The sequence below is a fragment of the Oncorhynchus keta genome, chromosome 11 (genome assembly GCF_023373465.1).
Source record: "Oncorhynchus keta strain PuntledgeMale-10-30-2019 chromosome 11, Oket_V2, whole genome shotgun sequence".
Lineage (NCBI taxonomy): Eukaryota > Metazoa > Chordata > Actinopteri > Salmoniformes > Salmonidae > Oncorhynchus > Oncorhynchus keta.
Window position 1 is genome coordinate 25,322,351 of NC_068431.1, and position 25,558 is coordinate 25,347,908.

Below are 25,558 nucleotides of genomic sequence, written 5' to 3' on the forward strand. Positions count from 1 at the left end.
AAGTTAAACTATTTAAAGGCAGTGCTACCAAATACTAATTGAGTGTATGTCAACGTCTGACCCACTGGGAATGTGATGAAAGAAATAAAAGCTGAAATAAATCATGCTCTCTACTATTATTCTGACATTTCACATTCTTCAAATAAAGTGGTGATCCTAACTGACATAAAACAGGGAATTTGTACAGGGATTAAATGTCAGGAGTTTTGAAAAACTGAGTTTAAATGTATTTGGCTAAGGTGTATGTAAACTTCCGACTTCAACTGTAAGTAGTGTGATGGTCATTTATTAATCATTACTCCTACATTCATAAACCATCTAAAGTGAGTGCTGTTTATACTTTATAAATACTTTATAAAGGTTTTGAGTAACTAGTGTAATTTCTCATAAGATGAGCATGACATTCGTAGACCTGATTCGTAGACCTGATGCTTCTTAGCTCTGAAAATGACCTAGATCATATCAATGATAAAAGAATAAGCACACAATACAGAATGTTTATGGAAATATATCTAACATTTTCCTATAAATCAGGGATTTTTATTTTTAAATTTGACCTTTATTTAACCAGGCAAGTCAGTTAAGAACAAATTATTATTTTCAATGACTGCCTCGGAACAGTGGGTTAACTGCCTGTTCAGGGGCAGAATTGTACCTTGTCAGCTCGGGGGTTTGAACTTGCAACCTTCCAGCTACTTGTCCAACGCTCTAACCACTAGGCTACCCTGCCGCCCTTGAAAAATGTGACTATCTCAACTTTTCCCCGAATTGTCCCCATGTTGGGGAATATGAGATTTGAATACCTGAAATAAAATGTCACCAATTACTGATATAAAATGTCATTAATTACTGTTCCAAAAGGACTCAGACAGGTGAGGAAACAAACCTCTTTTTCAAACCTCTCTTCCCATTCACTTTTCCTATTATAAACGATGAGCTTGATCAAAGGCGCATGTGGAGGATGCATACAAATAATGTGTACACTTTCCTTGACCTACATTGCATACTCTATGAATATGACCACCGCACATGATTTGGGGGGGAGGGGGGGGGGGTGTTCTTATGACATTGCCAGCAGTAAGATTTGAGTTCAATTTCCAAAAAGACAAAAACTGTATCTTTCAAATGTCACATTCTATTTTCTGACAACAACAAAACATGTGTGCAAAGCTGTCATCAAGGCAAAGGGTGGGTGCTTTTTAGAATCTCAAAACTAAAATGTTTAACACTTTTTTGGTTATTACATGATTCCATATGTGTTATTTCATAGTTTTGATGTCTTCACTATTATTCTACAATATAGAAAATAGTCAAAATAAAGAAAAACCCTAGAAGGAGTAGGTGTGTCCAAACTTTTGATTGGTACTGTAGTTCACAGCAGACTGAAATACAACAAAACTGTTTGACATATAAACACCAGATTTTTTGCAGGTCTAAAAAAAACGATATTTATGAATTATTAACTACATTCCACCCGAGGCCACTAGAGGGCGATTTTGTCATTTGACTGCAGGAAGGGTCTACTACTACTACATGTAGTGAAGACATGAATAAGGGGTCCTTATGGTATAGCTGACCATGGTTATTCCTGATTAATTTAAGATTTTAGACTAATCTGATGGAGTTGACCAAATCTCTGGACACATTTTTCTGGAAACACAGCTTTGAGAGAAATATTATTTAAAGTCACAGAAGGCTATGGCAAGAAACTGTATAAGATCCCTGTAATGCTCCGGGTGTCGTGGGTGTGGAGTCAAATGCAGGAGACAGAGTTCAATGCTGTGCGTCTTTTAATAGCACCAACGCACCACAGGGTGCTCACAGAAGTTACGTTTCCAAACACAGGGAATCAAAAAATACAAAGGAAAAAATCACGACCAGGTACAAACACGTACCTTTACAACAGAGGCGAAGGTTACAATGAAATAATCCCGCACAACAACCAGGCGGGCCGGCTGTCTAATAAAGACAAACTAATTAACATGAACAGGTGCTACCACTAAACATACAAGGAGGGGGAGGAAAAACAATCAGTGGCAGCTAATAGGCCGGTGACGACGACCGCCGAGCTCCACCCGCCCGGGAAGGGGAAACACCCTCGGTCGGACTCGTGACAATCCCATATTTTTTATAAGAGTTTGAAATTGGGATCCTTGTGGGAGTAATGATTAATAAATGGTGCACAAACTGTTTGTATATAACTTTATAAATGGTTTATTACTGAACGTTAACATAAAACTTTACCAGGGTTTGGGCTATTCGGTTAAACACGGGTCATATTTTGATCCAAACTTCAATTTCAAGTAGTTTTATTTGACATTTGCAGGTATTAACAGTAATATATACATTGGAAATGTTCGTTAAAGCTTACTCACGTAGTACAGTACATACACATATACAGTAAAAAGATCATAAAACACTACTGCATTGTATTCATTACTTGTATGTGGTAATGATTACATTGTCCAAGCGAAGTCTGTAAATATTCACTTGATTTTGCGCCTCTCCCAGCAACACATCTAAGGTTTGCTAGCTAGAGCTTCTCGTAGTGGATCATTGGATTAATACATTTGAAACAGAATACGTCAACTTTATTTTCCACATTATGGCTTCACACATTGACATAGACAGACATATAAACACAAATATCACACGAGAACACATACAACATTGGAACATTAGAGATTTTCCCTTCTGATATTTGCCAATAACATTTTTCTCACCGTTTATTTTATATTGTCCTCTTCACAGCTCCCCCCAGTTTCACGGACACGCCGCCACTGTACGTTGAGGCCAAGGAAGGCGGCAGCATCACCCTGAGCTGCGTTGCTTCCGGCAACCCCAAGCCCTCCATCAACTGGCTCCGGGAGGGTGAGCCCCTGGAGGACAGCATCAAGTACAAGGTAGGACCCCCACTTCACCACTTCATGTGTTTGCCCCACCTAAAATCAAATCAAATTTTATTTGTCACATACACATGTTTAGCAGATGTGAATGGGGGTGTAGTGAAATGCATGTGTTTCTAGCTCCAACAGGGCACTAATATCTAACAATTCACAACAATGCATGCAATACACACAACCTAAAAGTAAAATAACGGAATTAAGGAATATGTAAACATTAGGATGAGCAATGTCGAAGTGGCATAGACTAAAATACAGTAGAATATAATACAGTATATACATATAAGATGAGTAAAGCAAAAACATGTAAACATTATTAGAGTGACTAGAGTTCCATTATTAAAGTGGCTAGTAATTTCAAGTTTATGTATATGGTGCAGCATCCTCTAAGGTTCAAGGTTACATAACCGGGTGGAAGCCGCCAAGTGATGACTATTTAACAGTCTAATGGCCTTGAGATAGAAGCTGTTTTTCAGTCTCTCGGTCCCAGCTTTGATGCACCTGTACTGACATCGCCTTCTGGATGATAGCGGGGTGAACAGGCAGTGGTTCGGGTGGTTGATGACTCAGGTGGTTGTTGTCCTGACCTTTTTGGCCTTCCTGTGAAGGTGCTGTAGGTGTCCTGGAGGGCAGGTAATTTGCCCCTGGCTACCTCTTAGGTATTCATGTGATGATGACCCAAAGAAGTCTATAAGAAGTTCTACTAAGCTAGAAAGGACAACATTGTCTATACCATGCAAACTGTTGAGCAAGTGCAGGAGCGTTATATATGTGTGAATAATGTTAGAAGATAGATTCCTGGTTAACATTACATTTGACCTGCTCCATCTGTTGTCTAGTCTATGGCTCTATTCATTGGATTGCGTAGTCTGCTAGTTATATTATATGGAGAATTTCTATCCGATTCCATTTACAACTGACCATGCGTTAATTCCAGATAGAAATGGTATCTGGCTTTTCCGAGCATTAGGGAGTTTAGCGCCGAATAGCAATGGGAGGTCCTTGACTTTGTATTCACAGTATCAAATCAAATTTGAATTGTCACGTTTCATAAACAACAGGTGTAGACTAACAGATAAATGCTTACTTACAGGGCCTTTCCAACAATGCAGAGAGAAAAATAGACAAATAATTGAAAAACAATAACACAAGGAATAAAACACAATGGGCTATATATATTTGGTTAACTCTTTAGCTTGGGGGTAGAAGCTCTTCAGGGCCCTGTTGGTTCTAGACTTGGTGTATCGGTACCGCTAGACATGCGGTAGCAGAGAGAAGTCTTTGAAAATGTTTTGGGCCTTCCTCTGACACCGCCTTTTATAGAGGTCCTTGATGTACTGGGCCGTACGCACTACCCTCTGTACCGCCTTGCGGTCGGATGCCAAGCAGTTGCCATACCAAGCGGTGATGCAGCTGTGTTGGTATGTGCGGACAATGTTAATTCCTAAGTGATGTGGACACCGAGGAACTCGAAGCTCTTGACCCGCTACACTACAGCCCCATCGATGTGAATAGGGGTGTGCTCGGCCCTCCGTTTCCTGTAGTCCACAATCAGCTCCTTTGTCTTGCTGTTGTTGAGGGAAAGTTTTTTTGTCCTGGCACAACACTGCCTCTCTATACGCTGTTTCATTGTGATCATCAGTGATCAGGCCTACCACTGTCTTGTCGACAGCAAACTAAATTATCGGTACACGTCCTCTGAGTACGCATCCTGGTAATCCGTCTGGCTCCGCAGCCTTGTGAATGTAAAACTGTTTAAAGGTCTTAATCACATCGGCAATATAGAGCAAGATCACACGGTCGTCCGGAACAGCTGGTGCTCTCATGCATGGTTCACTGTTTCTTGCCTCAAAGCGAGCATAGAATACATTTATTTCCTCTGGTAGGCTCGTGTCACTGGGCAGCTTGCGGCTGGGTTTCCCTTTGTAAGATGTGATATTTTGCACGCCGTGCCAAATCCAATGAGCATCAGAGTGGGCGTAGTAGGATTCGGTCTTAGTCCTGTATTGGCACTTTGCCTGTTTGATGGCTCGTCGGAGGTCATGGTGGAATTCATTATAAGCGTCCAGATTAGTGTCCCGCTCCTTAAAAAGCGGTAGCTCTAGCTTTTAGCCTAGTGTGGATGTTGACTGTAATCCATGGCTTCTGGTTGGGATATGTACGTACAGTCACTGTGGGGACGATGTCGTCAATGTACTTATTAATTAATGAAGCCAGTGACTGATGTGGTAAGGTCCTCAATGTTATTGGATGAATCTGTGCTAGTGAAACAGTCCTGTAACTTAGCATCTGCTTCATCGGACCACTTCTGTATTGAGTGCGTCACTGGTACTTCCTGTTTGAGTTTTTGCTTGTAAGCACAAATAAGGAGGATAGAGTTACGGTCAGATTTGCCAAAGGGAGGGCAAGGGAGAGCCTTGTATGCGTTTCTGTGTGTGGAGTAAAGGTGATTGAGAGTTTTGTCGCATCTAATTGCACAGGTGACATGCTGGTGAAAATGAGGTTAAACGGATTTCAGTTACCTTTCAGTCAGCCAACTTCGGTACAACATACTATGGGGGAGTCGCACTCTCATGACTTCGGATATACAATCACGCATGACAAGGCCAATGAAATCCGCGCTTCGCTGGAAGTCCCGCCTTCCACAGGTGATAAGTGTGAGGCTCAGATTCATTCCTTACAAATTCCCGCTCTTCACCTCGGTGTGAACAGGAACGGTTCACGCTATTAAAACAAACAATTGGAACACGAGTCTTATGTTGCGCCAACTACTGTAAACTAGTGGTCGAGTATGCTGAAGTTTTTATGGATCTTTATTTATTTTATTTAACCTTTATTGAACTAGGCAAGTCAGTTCAAAACAAATATTTACAATGACGGCCTACCAAAAGGCAAAAGACCTCCTGCGACAAGAGAGACAACAGAACACTACATAAAGTGAGACCTAAGACAACAACCTAGCAAGGCAGCAACACATGACAACACACCATGGTGTCATGAACCGGCTCAAAGTGAGTATCAAAAAAGGAGACAACGTGGAGATAAGGAATAACAAAATATATTTATTTAAAACCTCTTAAGCCTAGGGCTGAATACTGCCCCCTATGGAGGAAGTGCATGCCCATAGTAAAAATATTGTTTTATTTTCCCAAAATTGCTAATATATGCATATAATAATTATTATTGAATAGAAAACACTCTAAAGTTTCTAAAACCGTTTAAATTATGTCTGTATGTAAAGCAGAACTCTCAGGGCAGCCTTTCTCCCAAACTCTCTCTTGTCAACAGAAAAGTTGGGCCAACTTTGACGTCATCGCCCCCACCCTTCCTAACCAGCTATGGATCTGGGAACAGTTTGTATGTGTTCAGCGCGAAGTCTGCTTTCAAATGGGGCGTTCATTGTGAGAATCACGCGCGCCCTCGTCTTTTGGCGGGCTAAAACGTTCGGGTCACGCGAGAATACATGCACTCTATTGCGCACGTCTGAATTGGTGTGCTCTCTTTTTCCATGAAGTACCAATTGATGTCGGTTTGTCTGTTCGCGCTGATTATTGTTTTACACGTTTAAAACATCCTAAAGCTTGATTCTGCACTTAGTTTGACCAGTTTAGTCGACATATAATATGTAATTTTGAAGTTTTGATGCGCAAGAGTGCGGGACCAGAAGTAATTTTCGGTGCATTTCAACTGAAGCTGTTAGCATATGCTAATACAGAGACACACAACTTGAAACCTAACGATGTATTGGGTAAGTATGACTCCTTCCACGTCTTCTGATCGAAGAACATCAAAGGTAAGGGAATATTTATGTGGTTATTTTGGGTTTCTGTGAACTCCAAACGTAGAGGAGACATACTGCTAATATCTGAGCGCAGTCTCATATTATAGCCTAGTGAACGAATTCTGTAACGTTAAAAATAAATGTAACACAGCAGTTGCATTAAGAAGAAGTGTATCTTTGTAACTATATGTAGAACATGTATATTTAGTCATGTGTATTGCTTGTTATCTGACGTTATCTGTCGGAGCTAGCATCATTTCTCCGGACATTTGAGTAGCATTTTTTGAAAATGTCGTCATTGTAAACAGAGATTTATGGATATAAATGGCATATTATTGAAAAAAACATAAATGTACCTTGTACCATGTCCTATTACTGTAATCTGATGAAGATTTTCAAAAGGTTAGTGAATGATTTATTTTTTAATCCTGCTTTTATAATTTTATATTTTCTGGGACAAAAGGGCTGCCTCTTGTCTTTGTTTCGGTGGTGGTGTAATATAAATATGTGGTGTGTTTTCGCTGTAAAACATTTTAGAAATCTGACTTGCTGGGTAGATGAACAAGGTGTTTATCTTTCATTTGAGCTATTGGACTTGTTAATGTGTGGAGGTTAAATATTTCTAAGAATATATTTTGCATTTTGCATTATGCTAATGAGCTTGAGCCTGTAGTCACAATCCCGGATCCGGGATGGGTAGCATCAAGAACTAAATATAATTAACAATGGTGTGTGTAGTCAGTAATCAGTAGTGTAAGTGAGTGGTTGTGTGCATAAATGTGATAATGAGGGGTGTTGAAAGGTGCCAACGCAAACAACCGCAAACAACCAAAAACAGCCACAAAAATGCCACAACCAAAATCTGTGTCTGCATGGAGAGAGTCTCCTCAATGAATGGGGAAGAGGTGAATTTATCCTGGGACACACCCAAGCCCAGGTTTGTCCCATTTCGCTGACGACCCTCCGGATCCACCCACCAACATCCTATTAAGGAAAATAAGAGCAAAGAGAGAATTTGGCACACAGAGTGGGAGTGTGGTCACAATGGTAGCATCACAACATGACAACAACATGGTAACAACACTAAGTGCATGCTCTTCAACCGATTGCTGCCTGCACCGTCCCGCCCGATTAGCATCACTACTCTGTACGGTTCTGACCTAGAATATGTGGACAACTAGAAATACCTAGGTGTCTGGTTAGACTGTAAACTCTCCTTCCAGACTCCAATCCAAAATTAAATCTAGAATCGGCTTCCTATTTCGCAACAAAGCCTCCTTCGCTCATGCTGCTAGACATACCCTCGTAAAACTAGCCTACCGATCCTTGACTTCGGCGATGTCATTTACAAAATTGCCCCCAACACTCTACTCAGCAAACTGGATGTATCTATGACAGTGCTATCCGTTTTGTCACCAAAGCCCCGTATACTACCCACCACTGTGACCTGTATGCTCTCGTTGGCTGCCCCTCACTACATATCCGTCGCCAAACCCACTGGCTCCAGGTCATCTAGAAGTCTTTGCTAGGTAAAGCCCCGCCTTATCTCAGCTCACTGGTCACCATAGCAACACCCACCTGTAGCAAGCGCTCCAGCAGGTATATTGCACTGGTCATCCCCAAAGCCAACACTTCCTTTGGCCTCCTTTCATTCCATTTCTCTGCTGCCAATGACTGAAACAAATGAAAAAAATCTCTGAATCTGGAGTCTTATATCTCCCTCTCTAACTTTAAGCATCAGCTGTCAGAGCAGCTTTACCGATCACTGTACACACCCAATCTGTAAATAGCCCACCTAACTACCTCATCCCCATATTATTACTTATCCTCTTGCTCTTTTGCATCCCAGTATCTCTACTTGCACATCATCATCTGCACATCTATCACTCCAGTATTAATACTAAATTGTAATTATTTAACCTCTATGGCCTATTTATTGCCTTACCTCCCTAATCTTCTACATATGCACACACTGTACATAGATTTTTATTTTGTGTTATTGACTGTACGTTTCTTTATGTGTAACTCTGTGTTGTTTTTGTCGCACTGCTTTGCTTTATCTTGACCAGGTCGCAGTTGTAAATGAGAACTTGTTCTCAACTTCCCTACCTGGTTAAATAAAGGTGAAATAAAATAAAAACACAACATGGTAGCAGCACAAAACATGGTACAAACATTATTGGGCACAGAGAACAGCACAAAGGGCAAGCAGGTAGAGACAACAATACATCACGCAAAACAGCCAGTAAGAGTGTCCATGATTGAGTCTTTGAATGAAGAGATTGAGATATCATAAGAATCTCATATGTTTCCTGATCACTAACAATGAGTTATTCTTCTAATTGCTTGGCCTGGCTATAGCAATAAGTAAGATGACTAATGCATCCTAAACGACGAAGGCTAACAAGCCGGGTTGGGTTCGCACCGATGCCCCAAGGAATCAAAATATACTCACATTGGTTGTCTTGTTTGTCTCGGGACGGTGCATGCTCAAGCTACCCTCGCTTGAATCAGTTTGTGTGTGAGTGTTATGCAGATGAATGAGGACCCAAAAGCGACTTGGCGAAAACAGAGTCTTTATTCCAGTAAAGGATAAGAGCACTACTCCTGGACAATCAGAGCAGAAAACAAAACATAAAAAACTTAAATCCACTCGTAGTGACGAGGACAGACTGGAGACTCGACCATTAACTGTAGGTTGCCTCGGGAAGGCACCGACCGTAGCGGACTCAGACACCTGCTCACACGCAGCATCTGAAGGAGACAAGACACGACAGGGCGAGACCAAGACACAGCACAGCGAACATCATACAAGGATCCGACAGGACAGAAACGGAAAACAAGGGGAGAAATAGGGACTCTAATCAGAGGACAAGATAGGGAACAGGTGTGCAAAGACTAAATGAGTGAGTAGGAGAATGGGGAACAGCTGGGAGCAGAAACGGAACGATAGAGAGAGGAGAGAGAGGGAAGGAGAGAGAAAATAGGGAACGAACCTAATAAGACCAGCAGGGGGAAACGAACAGAAGGGAAAGCATAATGACAAGACAATATAAGACAAAACATGACAGTACCCCCCCACTCACCGAGCGCCTCCTGGCGCACTCGAGGAGGAATCCTGGCGGCAACGGAGGAAATCATCAATCAGCGAACGGTCCAGCACGTCCCGAGATGGAACCCAACTCCTCTCCTCAGGACCGTAACCCTCCCAATCCACTAAGTACTGGTGACCACGTCCCCGAGAACGCATGTCCATGATCCTACGTACCTTGTAAATAGGTGCGCCCTCGACAAGGACGGGGGGGGGGGAAGACGAACGGGGGTGCGAAGAAAGGGCTTGACACAGGAGACATGGAAGACAGGATGGACGCGACGAAGATGTCGCGGAAGAAGCAGTCGCACAGCGACAGGATTGACGACCTGGGAGACACGGAACGGACCAATGAACCGCGGAGTCAACTTACGAGAAGCTGTCGTAAGGGGAAGGTTACGAGTGGAAAGCCACACTCTCTGGCCGCGACAATACCTAGGACTCTTAATCCTACGTTTATTGGCGGCTCTCACAGTCTGCGCCCTGTAACGGCAAAGTGCAGACCTCACCCTCCTCCAGGTGCGCTCACAACGTTGGACAAACGCCTGAGCGGAGGGAACGCTGGACTCGGCGAGCTGGGACGAGAACAGAGGAGGTTGGTAACCCAGGCTACTCTGAAACGGAGATAGCCCGGTAGCAGACGAAGGAAGCGAGTTGTGAGCGTATTCTGCCCAGGGAGCTGTTCTGCCCAAGACGCAGGGTTTCTAAAAGAAAGGCTGCGTAGTATGCGACCAATCGTCTGATTGGCCCTTTCTGCTTGACCGTTAGACTGGGGATGAAAACCGGAAGAGAGACTGACGGAAGCACCAATCAAACGACAGAACTCCCTCCAAAACTGTGACGTGAATTGCGGACCTCTGTCTGAAACGGCGTCTAACGGGAGGCCATGTATTCTGAACACATTCTCGATGATGATTTGTGCCGTCTCCTTAGCGGAAGGAAGCTTAGCGAGGGGAATGAAATGTGCCGCCTTAGAGAACCTATCGACAACCGTAAGAATCACAGTCTTCCCCGCAGACGAAGGCAGACCGGTAATGAAGTCTAAGGCGATGTGAGACCATGGTCGAGAAGGAATGGGAAGCGGTCTGAGACGACCGGCAGGAGGAGAGTTACCTGACTTAGTCTGCGCGCAGTCCGAACAAGCAGCCACGAAACGGCGCGTGTCACGCTCCTGAGTAGGCCACCAAAAGCGCTGGCGAATAGAAGCAAGAGTACCTCGAACGCCGGGATGGCCAGCTAACTTGGCAGAGTGAGCCCACTGAAGAACAGCCAGACGAGTAGAAACAGGAACGAAAAGAAGGTTACTAGGACAAGCGCGCGGCGACGCAGTGTGAGTGAGTGCTTGCTTAACCTGTCTCTCAATTCCCCAGACTGTCAACCCGACAACACGCCCATAAGGAAGAATCCCCTCGGGATCAGTAGAAGCCACAGAAGAACTAAAGAGACGGGATAAGGCATCAGGCTTGGTGTTCTTACTACCCGGGCGATAAGAAATCACAAACTCGAAACGAGCGAAAAACAACGCCCAACGAGCTTGACGTGCATTAAGTCGTTTGGCAGAACGGATGTACTCAAGGTTCTTATGGTCAGTCCAAACGACAAAAGGAACGGTCGCCCCCTCCAACCACTGTCGCCATTCGCCTAGGGCTAAGCGGATGGCGAGCAGTTCGCGGTTACCCACATCATAGTTGCGTTCCGATGGCGACAGGCGATGAGAAAAATAAGCGCAAGGATGAACCTTATCGTCAGACTGGAAGCGCTGGGATAGAATGGCTCCCACGCCCACCTCTGAAGCGTCAACCTCGACAATGAATTGTTTAGTGACGTCAGGAGTAACGAGGATAGGAGCGGACGTAAAACGCTTCTTGAGGAGATCAAAAGCTCCCTGGGCGGAACCGGACCACTTAAAGCACGTCTTGACAGAAGTAAGAGCTGTGAGAGGGGCAGCAACTTGACCGAAATTACGAATGAAACGCCGATAGAAATTAGCGAAACCTAGAAAGCGCTGCAACTCGACACGTGACCTTGGAACGGGCCAATCACTGACAGCCTGGACCTTAGCGGGATCCATCTGAATGCCTTCAGCGGAAATAACAGAACCGAGAAAAGTGACGGAGGAGACATGAAAGGCGCACTTCTCAGCCTTCACGTAGAGACAATTCTCTAAAAGGCGCTGGAGTACACGTCGAACGTGCTGAACATGAATCTCGAGTGACGGTGAAAAAATCAGGATGTCGTCAAGGTAGACAAAAACAAAGATGTTCAGCATGTCTCTCAGTACATCATTAACTAATGCCTGAAAAACAGCTGGAGCATTAGCGAGACCAAACGGCAGAACCCGGTACTCAAAATGCCCTAACGGAGTGTTAAACGCCGTTTTCCACTCGTCTCCCTCTCTGATGCGCACGAGATGGTAAGCATTACGAAGGTCCAACTTAGTAAAGAACCTGGCTCCCTGCAGAATCTCGAAGGCTGATGACATAAGGGGAAGCGGATAACGATTCTTAACCGTTATGTCATTCAGCCCTCGATAATCCACGCAGGGGCGCAGAGTACCGTCCTTCTTCTTAAAAAAAAAACCCCGCCCCGGCAGGAGAGGAAGAAGGCACTACGGTGCCGGCGTCAAGAGACACAGACAAATAATCCTCGAGAGCCTTACGTTCGGGAGCCGACAGAGAGTATAGTCTACCCCGAGGAGGAGTGGTCCCCGGAAGGAGATCAATACTACAATCATACGACCGGTGAGGAGGAAGGGAGTTGGCTCTGGACCGACTGAAGACCGTGCGCAGATCATGATATTCCTCCGGCACTCCTGTCAAATCACCAGGTTCCTCCTGAGAAGAGGGGACAGAAGAAACAGGAGGGATAGCAGACATTAAACACTTCACATGACAAGAAACGTTCCAGGATAGGATAGAATTACTAGACCAATTTATAGAAGGATTATGACATACTAGCCAGGGATGACCCAAAACAACAGGTGTAAAAGGTGAACGAAAAATCAAAAAGGAAATAGTCTCACTGTGGTTACCAGATACTGTGAGGGTTAAAGGTAGTGTCTCATATCTGATACTGGGGAGATGACTACCATCTAAGGCGAACATGGGCGTAGGCTTCCCTAACTGTCTGAGAGGAATGTCATGTTTCCGAGCCCATGCTTCGTCCATAAAACAACCCTCAGCCCCAGAGTCTATCAAGGCACTGCATGTAGCACCCGAACCGGTCCAGCGTAGATGGACCGACATAGTAGTACAGGATCTTGATGGAGAGACCTGAGTAGTAGCGCTCACCAGTAGCCCTCCGCTTACTGATGAGCTCTGGCTTTACTGGACATGAATTGACAAAATGTCCAGCAAGTCCGCAATAGAGGCACAGGCGGTTGGTAATCCTCCGTTCCCTCTCTTTAGTCGAGATGCGAATACCTCCCAGCTGCATGGGCTCAGTCTCTGAGCCGGAGGGAGGAGATGGTTGCGATGCGGAGAGGGGAAACACCGTTAACGCGCGCTCTCTTCCACGAGCTCGGTGACGAAGATCTACCCGTCGTTCTATGCGGATGGCGAGTGCAATCAAAGAGTCCACACTGGAAGGAACCTCCCGGGAGAGAATCTCATCCTTAACCTCTGCGTGGAGTCCCTCCAGAAAACGAGCGAGCAGCGCCGGCTCGTTCCAGTCACTTGAGGCAGCAAGAGTGCGAAACTCAATAGAGTAATCCGTTATGGATCGATCACCTTGACATAGGGAAGCCAGGGCCCTAGAAGCCTCCCTACCAAAAACTGAACGATCAAAAACCCGTATCATCTCCTCTTTAAAGCTCAGGTAATTGTTAGAACAATCAGCCCTTGCCTCCCAGATAGCTGTGCCCCACTCTCGAGCCCGGCCAGTAAGGAGTGATATGACGTAAGCAACCCGAGCTCTCTCTCTTGAGTATGTGTTGGGTTGGAGAGAGAACACAATATCACACTGGGTGAGAAAAGAGCGGCACTCAGTGGGCTGCCCGGAGTAACAAGGTGGGTTATTAACCCTAGGTTCCGGAGACTCGGCTGACCAGGAAGTAGCAGGTGGCACGAGACGAAGACTCTGGAACTGTCCAGAGAGGTCGGAAACCTGAGCGGCCAGGGTCTCAATGGCATGACGAGCAGCAGACAATTCCTGCTCGTGTCTGCCGAGCATGGCTCCCTGGATCTCGACGGCAGTGTTACGAGAATCCGTAGTCGCTGGGTCCATTCGTGGTCGGATCCTTCTGTTATGCAGATGAATGAGGACCCAAAAGCGACTTGGCGAAAACAGAGTCTTTATTCCAGTAAAGGATAAGAGCACTACTCCTGGACAATCAGAGCAGAAAACAAAACATAAAAACTTAAATCCACTCGTAGTGACGAGGACAGACTGGAGACTCGACCATTAACTGTAGGTTGCCTCGGGAAGGCACCGACCGTAGCGGACTCAGACACCTGCTCACACGCAGCATCTGAAGGAGACAAGACACGACAGGGCGAGACCAAGACACAGCACAGCGAACATCATACAAGGATCCGACAGGACAGAAACGGAAAACAAGGGGAGAAATAGGGACTCTAATCAGAGGACAAGATAGGGAACAGGTGTGCAAAGACTAAATGAGTGAGTAGGAGAATGGGGAACAGCTGGGAGCAGAAACGGAACGATAGAGAGAGGAGAGAGAGGGAAGGAGAGAGAAAATAGGGAACGAACCTAATAAGACCAGCAGGGGGAAACGAACAGAAGGGAAAGCATAATGACAAGACAATATAAGACAAAACATGACAGTGAGACTAGGGGACGGCTGGCATTGTTCCTCTACTAGTCAGTGGCGCTTGTTCTTTTGTCAATTGTGAAGCATTCTTTCGGGAGTTTGGTGTTTCTGATAGTGACTTCCTCTCCTGGGTGCTCGTACCTCGTCTGAGTCTGAGTTGCGGGACGTGGATGATGGTTTGGGTCATTGGTCAGGTCAAATGTCTGCCGGGCTCCAGAGCGCTCTGTTGCTGGTTACAGGAGGCTACTCAGAGAGAGGGCGACCAGATTTTGTGGGTATTTCCCAGCCGCCTGTGTCTGCCTTGGTTAAGCACCGCATGTCTCTTTTCGCAGAAGGGTGTGGGTCCCACCTCAGTGATCCGGTCCTACGTTCATTTTCGAGACCAGGCTAGCTAATGAGCACTGCATAGCATTCTAGCCAGATTGGATAACTTGCCGAGGCGAGCTACATATTATTAGCTATTCCTGCCTCCCCATGGTGGAGTTGCTTGTGTAGCTGTCTTGTTTACTATACGCAGCCTGAAGTCGCTTGGTTATTCTAAATGGACCGTGCTTTGGTCAAAGAGGCTAACTAGCCTAGCTTAGACTAATGAGCCTCCTGGCTAATGTCGGCTATCATCATAACTTCCGGTGAATCAAGCTTACTGGCGTTCCCCCGGCATATGGCAACCCCATTCCTATTTTCAATTCCTTGAGTTGGAGGGAGTAGAGAGAGGGGATTCCGTGCTCTTCCGATGAGGAAGTAGGCCCAGAGCAGCTGTGCCGATCTACAAAAACATTGCCATGACGACAGTGTCCACACATTTTGTTACAGCAAACAGGTTACTACGTTAGCCAATGCCAGAGCCCTCTGTGCCCATAAAGGGACTGGGCTTCATGCAGGCAATACAGTCTCACGGAAGCACAACGTGTGTTGGAAGCTTGTCCATGTTTAATGCCCCCCTGGTACCCTGTGCTCCACGGTGTTCACGGGGTCCAAGGCGTATATCAATCTCTGTCCACAAGGGGGCACCCCTCCCCATAGGTGACCCATTGCCGAGTCCTCTCTTTAGCTCACTCGTCCCTATGAGGTGTCTATTGATATAGATTATGGGCCCTGTAGGTGATTCCTGGGAATTCCATTGGATTACGAATTGCCCCTGCCTGTTACCACCGAAGGGGTCCGTTTTTCAGAGCTGTCTGTCCCATTCCCATCCATGCTACAAGGCACTTTGTTACCAGTGCCTATGACTGGTCGGTTGGGTAACCTCCATGATAAAGTTATTTTCCCAGTGTCTATTTTTAAATGCGTAAGGCCAAGTGCTGGGTGCCAGCCGGTTACCGGAATGCATCTTACCACCTAAACCGAGTGACGCTCGTTGTGACAACTGTACCCCCAGGTGGTACTGCCACTTGAGATATGTCACTGATCGCCGGAGCCCTTGTACCCAGAGTGGACCAGGCTTTAGGCAAACCTTGGCACATAAACCCCTAAGTTCATCAGTGTTCACGGGTGTCAAAAATGTTTTCTCCTGCAGGTGATTTCAATGAAAAGTGTCCCTTCTCCACGTTCAGACACATGGTTGTCAAAAGTAGTGGAAATGGAAAAATAACCAATCTCTCCCAGTCCATGAGTTGGCGTCCCGCCCCTTCAGATGGCACTTCACTGGAGGCTCGCTGTCTGCTCCGACCAATCGCGCGCATGCTCAGTGTCGCCCTGGATCATGTGAACAGTGACGTCAGGGTACAGACTACAATTTGTTGTGCGTACCCCACACTTCGGTGGCATCCTCACGTTGACTGTTCCCGAGGCCTAAGCGCCCATTTTGAGGGAGGATATATCCTCCCGTCTCCAGAAGCAGGCAATCCGAGTGGTTCCTATGTCGAAGATCCAGGACGGATGGTACAGCTGGTATATCCTGGTTCTGAAAAAGTATGGGACACAGTGTGTTTTTGCCAGTGCCAGTGCCAATGCCTAGCATTCCAATGGGGCTATTTTTGATGAGGCCCTGGATGCATCTCGCAGCCTACTGGACATGGCCCAGTAGTGGTCAGAACCAACAATATGTCAGTAGTGGCATGCATCAACACTCTGGTGCACCAGTAGCTCCCCGCTGGCCCAGGCAGCCTTGGTTCGCGGAGATCATTCGCTTTAGCCTCCGCTAAACGTGTTGGGGATCTCCACGCGTTATCCGGTACTCAGTTCTAACCAGGCGACTTTAAGGTGATGTTGCGTCCAGATGTGGCCTTCGCTCGAGAAAGTCATGTCTATGATCCTACAGGGCCTTAGCTTTTGAGCGATTTCCCTATTCACCTCCTTTTGCTTCTGAATAGCAACAGAGGTTAGGTGCAATATGCAGTGATTTTGTCAAATTTGTCGCGAAAAATGCAAAAAATGCTCTGATGAGGGAAAACTTTTGTTGACGTGTGGCTTGATAGAACTTTATTATGTGGTAAATGTACAGTGATTGGTTGAAATAGTGAGCCCTCTTTATACTGCTGTGATGGGTAATTTTATGCAATAGAATTTAGATGACCGTTTTATGCATAAATAGTGCAGTGATTGGTGAAATGTGCAAGCCCTCGCATACTATGTGGGGAATTGTTGATTTAGCAAAAAATGTAACAATTGAGGAATCCTGGGGGGACTGTAATTACATCACACTAGCAAGCATCGCTGAATGTTAATGTAGTTTGAAGTGTAAATTATAAGAAAATGGACTTTGCCCTCCTTGACGCTGCATCAGATATATGTTGTGGTGGAGAGCTGAACGAATGAACACTGGTTTTGACAGAGCTTACAACCGTATTTGTTCCATTGACTTTTGAGGGATAGGAGTGGAGGAGTGCTCTCATGTAGGTGTGTTTGTGTGTTTGTTTATGTGTTTATGTGTTTGTGTGTTCTTTTCAGCTGCTATCTATCTCCGCTCCCTGAGACACATACACACATGCACAGAGAAAAGAGTAGAGTAAAAGTGTGTGTGTGCGTGTGTGAGAGCACGAGAGAGAGAGAGAGAAGGGCTGTTGAGGCGTAGGTAATATGGCCTTTATTTCCCTCTTTGTCCTTGTATCAGCAGCTCTACTTTGATCTGAAAACCCCAGAACATCCAGTGATGATCACACTGAACTGGTGCAAGCAAAGTATCCAACACCAATCGCTTACACACATCCTGGGTTTTTTCATATCAGTGTAGATTAAGGACAGGTGACCGCTTTAGACTATTTACACACACTTCCTGCTTTCCTTCCCTCTTCCCAGTTGTAAGACCCCCCTCAAAGTAGACTTAGTCGTCCATCTCTTTGCCTATGTGGGCCCTCTGATTGAGGACTGCATGGATGCAGCCTCCACTCTCATCTCCTGTGACCTGTTACAAACAGGAAGAGACAACTCACTACCTTGTTTGTCCTCCTCCTCCTCCCCTCTAGGGCTACATAGCCATCCTCCCTTTCCACTCGTTTATCCTCTTTTTACATTTCATCCACCCTTTTGTGCCATATTAATGACATCCACCAGCCATCCAATCCTGTCAGATTTACCGTACCACGAAGTTCATAGGGGTAGGGAGCAAGACATGGGGACATTTTGGAATGGGGCAACATTGTATTAAAAGATTATAAGTCAAAGACTAGTGAGCCAGGTGGGGGTTGAAGCTGAACCAGCTACACATGAAACGCTCACACCTGATTGGATAATCCTATAGATCCTACATACACACCCCTTGCAAAGTTGTCACATTTTGCTGCCTTAAAACTACACTACATCTGAAAAGGAATTAAACTGAAACATTTTCCTACTGACCCACAACCTACTTCACATTTTCAAAGTGAAGGAAAATCTGCTTGAAAATCACAGAAAGGTTGAAATATTGCTGTACATCAAGGGTGCCACACTCATTTTGCCCGGGGCCACATTTGGTCTTCAACGAGATCCGGGGGGCCGCTCTGATAATTGGTTATATTTCCTTGCCGTCAAAATTTGCAAAAGATAGTCCTTTAACCATCATTTTTGGAATTTCCAATAATCCCTGACTGTTTACCTTTAGGTGATTATTAGCGAGCTGGACACAGTCAATAAACGTGTATAAATGTAGGTCCAATATCATTTCTACACAGTTTTGATTTGGTTTTAGTCATTTTAAAGAATATTTAGTTTCCTCACCAGTCTACACACAATACTCCATAATGACAAAGCGAAGACAGGTTTTTGTATTTTTGTATTAAAAATAAAGAACATAAATACCTTATTGACATAAGTATTCAGACCCTTTGCTTTGAGACTCCAAATTGAGATCAGGTGCATCCTGTGTCCAATGATCATCCTTGAGATGTTTCTACAACTTGATTGGAGTCCACTTGTGGTAAATTCAATTGGTTAGACGTGATGTGAAAAGGCACACGTCTATATAAGGTCCCACAGTTGACAGTGCATGTTAGAGCAAAAACCAAGCCATGAGGTCGAAGGAATTGTCCGTACAGCTCCAAGACCGGATTGTGTCGAGGCACAAATCTGGGGAAGGGTACCAAAACATTTCTGCATCATTGAAGGTCCCCAAGAACACAGTGGCCTCCATCATTCGGAAGGTTTCTGGATTGAATCCTGACAAGGTACAAATCTGTCATTCTGCCCCTGAGCAAGGCAATTAACCCACTGTTCCCCGAGCGCCGAAAGACTTGGATTAAGGCAGCCCCCCGTACCGCTATGATTCAGAGGGCTTGGGTTAAATGAGGAAGACACATTTCAGTTGAAGGCATTCAGTTGTACAACTGACTAGGTACCCCCCTTTCCCTTTCTTAAATGGAAGAAGTTTGGAACCACCAAGACTCTTCCTAGACCTGGCCAAACTGAGAAATTGGTGAAGGGCCTTGGTCAGGGAAGTGACCAAGAATCCGATGGTCACTTTGACAGAGCTTTAGAGTTCCTCTGTGGAGATGGGAGAACCTTCCAGAAGGACAACCATCTCTGCATCACTCCACCAATCCACAGAACTCTTTGGCCTGAATGCCAACTCCCCAAATACAGACGTGCCAAGCTTGTTGCGCCATACCCAAGAAGACTTGATGCTTTAATCGCTACCAAAGATGCTTCAACAAATTACTGAGTAAAGGGTCTGAATACTTATGTAAATATGATATTTCAGTTTTCTTGTTGTTGAATAAATTAGCCAAATTTTCTAAAAACTTGTTTTTGCTTTTTCATTATGGGGTATTGTGTGTAGATTGATGAGGGGGAAACAATATAAAAAAAAACAATATAATCAATTTTAGAATAAGGCTGTAACATAACAAAATGTGGAAAAAGTCAAGGGGTCTGAATGCTTTACAATCAGAAGTTTGGACACACCTACTCATTCAAGGGTTTTTATTTATTTTTTACTATTTTCTACATTGTTAAATAATGTGAAATAATGCATATGGAATCATGTAGTAACCAAAAAAGTCTTAAAAAAGTAAATATATTTTAGATTCTTCAATGTAGCCACCCATTGCCTTGATGATAGCTTTGCACAATCTTAGCATTTAAAAAAAAAAAAAAATTTAACCTTTATTTAACCAGGCAAGTCAGTTAAGAACACTTTCTTATTTTCAATGACAGCCTGGGAACAGTGGGTTAACTGCCTGTTCAGGGGAAGAACGACAGATTTGTACCTTGTCAGCTCGGTCGCAACCTTCCGGTTACTAGTCCAACGCTCTAACCACTAGGCTACGCTGCCGCCCCTAAACCAGCTTCACCTGGAATGCTATCCCAACAGTCTTGAAGGACTTCCCAAATATGCTGAGCACTTGTTAGCTTCTATTCCTTCACTCTGCGGTCCAACTCATCCCAAACCATCTCAATTGGGTTGAGGTCGGATGATTGTGGAGGCATCATCTGATGCAGCACTCCACCAGTCTCCTTCTTGGGTCATTGTCCTGTTGAAAACAAATGATAGTCCCACTCAGCGCAAACCAGATGGGATGGTGTATCACTGCAGAATGCTCTGGTAGCCATGCTGGTTAAGTGTGCCTTGAATTCTAAATGAATCACTGACAGTGTCACCAGAAAATTGCCCCCACACCATAACACCTCCTCTTTCATGCTTCACGGTGGGAACTACACATGTAGAGATCATCCGTTCACCTACTCTGCATTTTACAAAGACACAGAGGTTGGAACCAAAAATCTCAAATTTGGACTCCACCGGTGTCCATTGCTTGTGTTTCTTGGCCCAAGCAAGTCTCTTCTTATTATTGGTGTCCTTTAGTAGTGGTTCCTTTGCAGTAATTTGACCATGAAGGCATGATACACACAGTCTCCTCTGAACAGTTGATGTTCAGATGTGTCTGTTACTTGGGGCGGCAGGTAGCCTAGTGGTTAGAGCGTTTCGGTTGCAAGATCGAGTCCCTGAGCTGACAAGGTAAAAATCTGTCATTCTGCCCCTGAACAAGGCAGTTAACCCACTGTTCCTAAGGGGCTGTTGTTGAAAATAAGAATTTGTTCTTAATTGACTTCCCTAGTTAAGTAAAGGTAAAACAAAACATATTTGGGCTGCAATCTGAGGTGCAGTTAACTCTAATGAACTTCTCCTTTCCTGTGGCGGCCCTCATGAGAGCCAGTTTCATCATAGTGCTTGATGGTTTCTGCAACTGCACATGAAGAATCTTTCACAGTTCTGAAGCATGGTGGTGGCAGCATCATGCTGTGGGGATGTTTTTCAGCGACAGGGACTGGGAGACGAGTCAGGATCGAGGGAAATATGAACGGAGCAAAGTACAAAGAGATCCTTGATGAAAACCTGCTCCAGAGTGCTCAGGACCTCAGACTGGGGCGAAGGTTCACCTTTCAACAGGACAACTACCCTAAGCACACAGTCAAGACAAAGCAGGAGTGGATTCGGGACAAGTCTCTGAATGTCCTTTGATTGGCCCAGCCAGAGCCCGGACTTGAACCTGATTTGAAAATCTCTGGAGATCCAACCTGACAGAGCTTGAGAGGATCTGCAGAAAAGAATGGGAGGAACTCCCGAAATACAGGTGTGCCAAGCATGTAGCGTCATAACCAAGAAGACTCGAGGCTGTAATCTCTGCCAAAGGTCCTTCAACAAAGTACTGTGTAAAGGGTCTGAATATTTATGTAAATGTTATATTTCTGTTTTTTATTTTTAAGAAATCTGGAAAAATGCCCCCCAAAAATGTCTTTGCTGTGTCATTATGGGGTATTGTGTGTAGATTGATGAGGGAAAAATACTATTTAATCCATTTTAGAATTAGGCTATAATGTAACAAAATATGGAAAAAGTGAAGGGGTCGGAATACTTTCTGAGTGCACCTTATATGGGGCATACAACCATCTCACCTCTGCAGACTTTGCTACAAAGAGACAGAATCATTAGATCACTGACATTATTTTGGTATTGCCCCTACTGTATGTATCTATGGGGGAAAGAGGAAGGGTTTGTCATAAAAAATCATCCCAACGCCTATTATTTCACAAAGTGTCACACTCTGTGATTTAAGGGTGGGTTATCTAGGTGAATTATATTTCTATGTTGGCCTAGTATGGTTCCCAATCAGAGGCAGCTGTTTATCATTGTCTCTGATTGGGGATCAAATTTAGGTAGCCATTTTCCCATTGTGCTTTGTGGGATCTTGCCTATGTATAGTTGCCTGTGAGCATTATTCTAGCTTCACGGTTCGGTTGTTAGTTTTGTTGTTTTTGTTCTTTGAAGTTTTCTATTCCAAAATAAAGGATGGAAACATACCACGCTGCATCTTGGTCTACTCCTTATTACGATTGTGACACAGAGTGAGCCAATGTAAGTTATGTGATTTGTTCAACCACATTTTACTCCTAACTCATTGAGGCTTGCCTAAATAAAGGGGCTGAATACTTTTGCAAAGACTATATTAATTATGCATTTTTATATTTATATTTAAAAAAAAATCTTCCACTTTGACAAACAGAGTATTTTATGTAGATTGTTGACAAAATTACAATTAAATCCATTTTAATCCCACTGTAATACAATAAAATGTGAAAACACTGCAAGGCACTGTAGTGCTTAAGGAGACACGTAGCTGTTCTGTTGAATAGTGCAGCGGACAGTTATGGACAGAACAGTATTTATAAACAGTAGACGGGCTGTTTAAGAAAATATGGATTTAAGGGGTCTTGACTATTCTCCCCCATTTTACTGGAAAATACTAATCCTATCAATTTGTTTAACCGTTTAAACCAGAAAAACAACAAATCTTATGAGTTAATTTCACCCTTTTTACCAGAAAAAAAAAAGTTCACTTAAATCTGTTTGTCTGGCCTCATTTTCTCACGAGGTATTTGGTGTGTTTAACATTATTTTTGTTGTTGTGTTGTCTTTTTTTAAACCCTTCGTTAAATTACGGCAATTATACTGTACGGCTTTTAGTCTGACTAATGTTTGCTGAGTCCATAGTCCCCGTCAGTCTGCCCGCGTTCTCAGAGGATTTTCTGGCTATGCTTATGGTACACCTCTGTCACATTATGCATTGAAGAAGGGTGGTAGTGGAGTGTGTTCTCTCCATATAAATATATTCATTTTTTCTGTATTTCTTTTAGTAATGTAAGATGGTGATGTCATATGGCCCGCTTTTTCTTTGGGTAACAGGTGGTTGATTGGTTGTTGAAAGAACTGTTAGTCTTTGGTGGAAACTAAAGGTGATGGTTGCGTGGGAAGCGCACACTCTCACTCAAGCACACATACACATGCAGACATACACACACACACACACACACACCACATCTCACTTACTACTACGTCTGTCGACCTGGTCTCCCTATATCACATGTACAGTAACACATGTACCACATGTACATTAATGTCTACCACATGTACAGTATCACATGTAGAGGTCGACCGATTAAATGGAATGGCCAATTAATTAGGGCCGATTTCAAGTTTTCATAACAATCGTAAATCTGTATTTTTGGGTGCCGATTTGCCAATATTTCTTTATTTTAAAGAAATGTATACCTTTATTTAACTAGGCAAGTCAGTTAAGAACACATTCTTATTTTCAATGAATGCCTAGGAACGGTGGGTTAACTGCCTTGTTCAGGGGCAGAACGACAGAGTTTCACCTTGTCAGCTCGGGGGATCCAATCTTGCAACCTTACAGTTAACTAGTCCAATTCAATAACGACCTGCCTCTCTCTCGTTGTACTTCACAAGGAGACTGCCTGTTACGCGAATGCAGTAAGCCAAGGTAAGTTGCTAGCTAGCTTTAAACTTATCTTATAAAAAACAATCATAATCACTACACATGGTTGATATTACTAGATATTATCTAGTGTGTCCTGCGTTGCATATAATCTGACTGAGTATACAAGTATCTGACTGAGCGGTGGTAGGCAGAAGCAGGCGCGTAAACATTAATTCAAACAGCACTTTTGTGCGTTTTGCCAGCAGCTCTTCGTTGTGCATCAAGCATTGCGCTGTTTAATCCCACAAGCCTATTAACTCCCGAAATGAGGCTGGTGTAACTGAAGAGAAATGGCCAGCTAATTAGAGCGCGCTAATTGTTGTTGTGTTGCTGGTTCGGGCCCAGGGAGGAGCGAGGAGAGGGACGGAAGCTGTACTGTTACACTGGTAATACGAAAGTGCCTATAAGAACATCCAATAGTCAAAGGTTAATGAAATACAAATGGTATAGAGGGAAATAGTCCTATAATTCCTATAATAACTACAACTTAAAACTTATTACCTGGGAATATTGAAGACTCATGTTAAAAGGAACCACCAGCTTTCATATGTTCTCATGTTCTGAGCAAGGAACTGAAACGTCAGCTTTCTTACATAGCACATATTGCACTTTTACTTTCTTCTCCAACACTTTGTTTTTGCATTATTTAAATCAAATTGAACATGTTTCATTATTTACTTGAGCCTAAATAGATTTTATTGATGTATTATATTAAAATCAGTGTTCACTCAGCATTGTTGTAATTGTCATTATTACAAATATATATATATTTTTTTTAAATCTGCCGATTAATAGGTATCGGCTTTTTTGGTCCTCCAATCAGTATCGGTATCGGCGTTGAAAAATCATAATCGGTCGACCTCTAATCACATGTACAGTACCACATGTACAGTAACACGTCTACCACATGTACAGTAACACGTCTACCACATGTACAGTAACACATGTGGGTAAACTTTTCCTATTATCTGGGTGAACTATTAATGTTATCTATAAATTATTTCATATGGATATCAAGACCACTGTACTTGGCCTTTAATTGGTCCGTTAGATTTGAGGGGGAGAATGTTAGAATCAATGACTCTGGCTCTATTGAGTAAATGGCTTTGTAAAAACCAGTCTGCACATAACATTTTTTAATTTCACCTTTATTTAACCAGGTAGGCTAGTTGAGAACAAGTTCTCATTTACAACTACAACATAAATAACTATGGAATGATTTAGGATGATGTCAAAAGTAATTAATGAATGGCTACAGTGAGATTGACAAAGTTATCTTTCTGCTCAGGATGTGTGTTGCACCACTATGGAAGTAGTGTAGTGTGACTTGATCTCTTAAATGTTGTTTCTTGTCGGACAACAAGTCATGTCCCATCCTGTACTCTGGGAAATGAGAGAGAGATTATTCATTTCTCAGTGACAGCACTATGTGGCAGCCGTGGCTTATGTAGTGCTTGAGTAGTGTGTAATTTACAGTCTTTATGTTATAGGCTGTAAGTGTCAGTTCTGCTCTATTTATCCCACAAGGGGCAAGGTGAGTAGTGCTAATTGGTACATGCATGAACATACATACATATAAAACGATAACACTAATAGTTACACTCATAAGAAATGATGTATTATATGATGTAATGATACAACTGGTTAAATGCCTGGTCCAGTGGTTATTCCCAGCAAACATGACCCCATTGGCCCAATTTGAGTATTCGGTGGGCACGGGCTAGCCCACACCAGCCCAACACGGGCTAGCCCACACCAGCCCAACACGGGCTAGCCCACACCAGCCCAACACGGGCTAGCCCACACCAGCCCAACACG

The 25,558-nt window shown here is 43.9% G+C and overlaps 1 protein-coding gene across 3 annotated transcripts in view; it reads left to right on the forward strand.

The window, feature by feature from the left end:
- The window catches only part of LOC118389972 (protein turtle homolog B-like), a 199,097-nt gene that overhangs the window by 86,527 nt on the left and 87,012 nt on the right, over positions 1-25,558 (forward strand). For all 3 annotated transcript variants that reach the window (XM_035780029.2, XM_035780030.2, XM_052529798.1), the window contains exon 4: positions 2,752-2,903. In XM_035780029.2, coding sequence (XP_035635922.1) covers positions 2,752-2,903 — 152 coding nt within the window. The remainder of the gene's footprint in view (positions 1-2,751; positions 2,904-25,558) is intronic.